Source organism: Sorex fumeus, unplaced genomic scaffold, assembly GCF_029834395.1.
Source record: "Sorex fumeus unplaced genomic scaffold, SorFum_2.1 ptg000148l, whole genome shotgun sequence".
Classification (NCBI taxonomy): Eukaryota; Metazoa; Chordata; class Mammalia; order Eulipotyphla; family Soricidae; genus Sorex; species Sorex fumeus.
In genome coordinates this window covers 388,194-390,328 of record NW_026606205.1, presented here as the reverse complement: position 1 = coordinate 390,328, position 2,135 = coordinate 388,194, and the positions used below count along the sequence as shown (strand labels likewise).

General features: G+C 64.0%; 1 protein-coding gene across 1 annotated transcript; it reads left to right on the top strand.

The window, feature by feature from the left end:
- Positions 1-766: 766 nt before the first annotated feature.
- LPAR5 (lysophosphatidic acid receptor 5) lies at positions 767-1,873 on the top strand. The gene has a single exon (XM_056106868.1). The coding sequence runs from the start codon at positions 767-769 to the stop codon at positions 1,871-1,873; it is 1,107 nt and encodes a 368-aa protein (XP_055962843.1).
- The last annotated feature ends 262 nt before the right edge of the window (positions 1,874-2,135 follow it).

Below are 2,135 nucleotides of genomic sequence, written 5' to 3'. Positions count from 1 at the left end.
CATCTTCCTTCCCCCCTCCTCCTCATCCTCATCCTCATCCTCCTCCCCCCCTCCTCCTCCTCCCTCTTCTGCACAGATCATGCCTGCAGGAAAGATGTGAGGCCGCAAAGTCAAGATCCTGAGTTTAGCCAGAAAACCATTTGCGGGCCAGAGAGATAGTACAGTGGGCAGGGCGCTTGCCTTGCCTGGACTGGATTCCCAGAATCCCCTCCCCCTCCGCCCCGAGCACCCCTGGGAGTGACTCCTCAGTGCAGAGCCCTGAGCACTTGTGTAAGCCACACACAGCTGGGTGTGACTCCAAAACAAAACCCAACAAAACAGGTAACCCTTTTCTTTCTTTTTTTTTTTTTTTTTTTTTTTTTTTTGCTTTTTGAGTCACACCCAGCGATGCACAGGGATTACTCCTGACTCTTCACTCAGGAATCACTCCTGCTCAGGGGACCCTATGGGATGCCGGGGATTGAACCTTGGTCAGCTGCGTGCAAGGCTGCATGCCCTACCCTCTGTGCTATCGCTCCAGCCCCAGGTAACCCTTGGTAACCCTTTTCCTCTCTTATCTTCCCCTTTCATCTTTTTTTTCCCTATCCCAGCTCTGCACCACCACTGAAGCTATGACCCCCAGGCGCGGAGCTCTGTGGTCCCCGGACCATCTGTGCCCCCTCCAGGGCAGGAGGATCCGGAGATGAAGGCGAAGACGGGAACCTCGCCGCGTGCAGGGATGCTGCCCCCGGCCTCGCCTAGCATCCCGTCCTCCCCCAACGGAACGATGTGCTGCCTTCCGTCCAACCTCACAGCCAACGAGTCCCTGCAGCTGTGCCCGGACTTCCGCGACACCCACCACGTGCACATGGTGGTGTACAGCGTGGTGCTGACCGCGGGGCTCCCGCTCAACGCCCTGGCGCTGTGGGTGTTCCTGCGGGCGCTGCGCGTGCGCTCGGTGGTCAGCGTGTACATGTGCAACCTGGCGGCCAGCGACCTGCTCTTCACGCTGTCGCTGCCGCTGCGCCTGTCCTACTATGCGCGGCACCACTGGCCCTTCCCGGCCTTCCTGTGCCAGGCGGCGGGCGCCGTCTTCCAGATGAACATGTACGGCAGCTGCATCTTCCTGGCGCTCATCAACGTGGACCGCTACGTGGCCATCGTGCACCCGCTGCGGCTGCGGCACCTGCGGCGGCCGCGCGTCGCCCGCCTGCTGTGCCTGGGCGTGTGGGCGCTCATCCTGGTCTTCGCCGTGCCCACCGTGCTGGCGCACAAGCCCACCTCGTGCCGCACGTGGGAGGGCCAGGCCGCGTGCCTGTGCTTCGAGCACTTCAGCGACGAGCTGTGGCGGGGCCAGCTGCTGCCGCTCGTGCTGCTGGCCGAGGCGCTGGGCTTCGCGCTGCCCCTGGCCGCGGTGCTCTACGGCTCGGGCCGCGTCTTCTGCACCCTGGCGCGGCCCGACGCCACGCGCAGCCAGCGGCGCCGCAAGACCGTGCGGCTGCTCCTGGCCAACCTGGTCATCTTCCTGCTGTGCTTCGTGCCCTACAACGCCACGCTGGCGCTCTACGGGCTGCTGCGAGGACACTACGTGCCCACCGCCCTGCAGGAGCGGAAGACAGAGGTGCGCCAGGCGCTCATGGTCATGGTGCTCCTGGCCGGCTCCAACTGCGTGCTCGACCCGCTGGTCTATTACTTCAGCGCCGAGGGTTTCCGCAACACGCTGCGCCACCTGGGCACCCCGCTGCCAGCCGGGAGCTGGCCGGGCAAAGGCCCCCGGGCTTCAGACACCCCCGAGGTGACCCAGTCCATGACGGCCACCAGCCAGGGGCTACTGCAGGCCGTCTCCAAGCTCAAGCTGCCCGACACCCAGGACACCAAGGACTCCGTCCTCTGAACACCCGGGATGCGCCCCAGTTTGGGGGCAGCGAGGCGGGGGGGGGTTCCCCGGAGCATCCTGGATGCCTCTCATGCACTCCGTTGCCGGGCAGGGAGGAGGGCTGAAACCGGGGATTATTTCTGGGCCGGCAGTTCCAGCTGTAGGAAGTTGAAGAGAAAGAACAGTGTGGGTGGGAAGGAAATGTTCAGAGCCGGGACCGGCTCCCCAAGTCGTGACCAGGAGCTAGCGGGAGGGTTTCCCCGAGCGTGTGAAATGAGGC

Bases quoted from the DNA above. Each gene is read 5' to 3' on its own strand.
- LPAR5 (XM_056106868.1), top strand. From the start codon at position 767: ATGTGCTGCCTTCCGTCCAACCTCACAGCCAACGAGTCCCTGCAGCTG.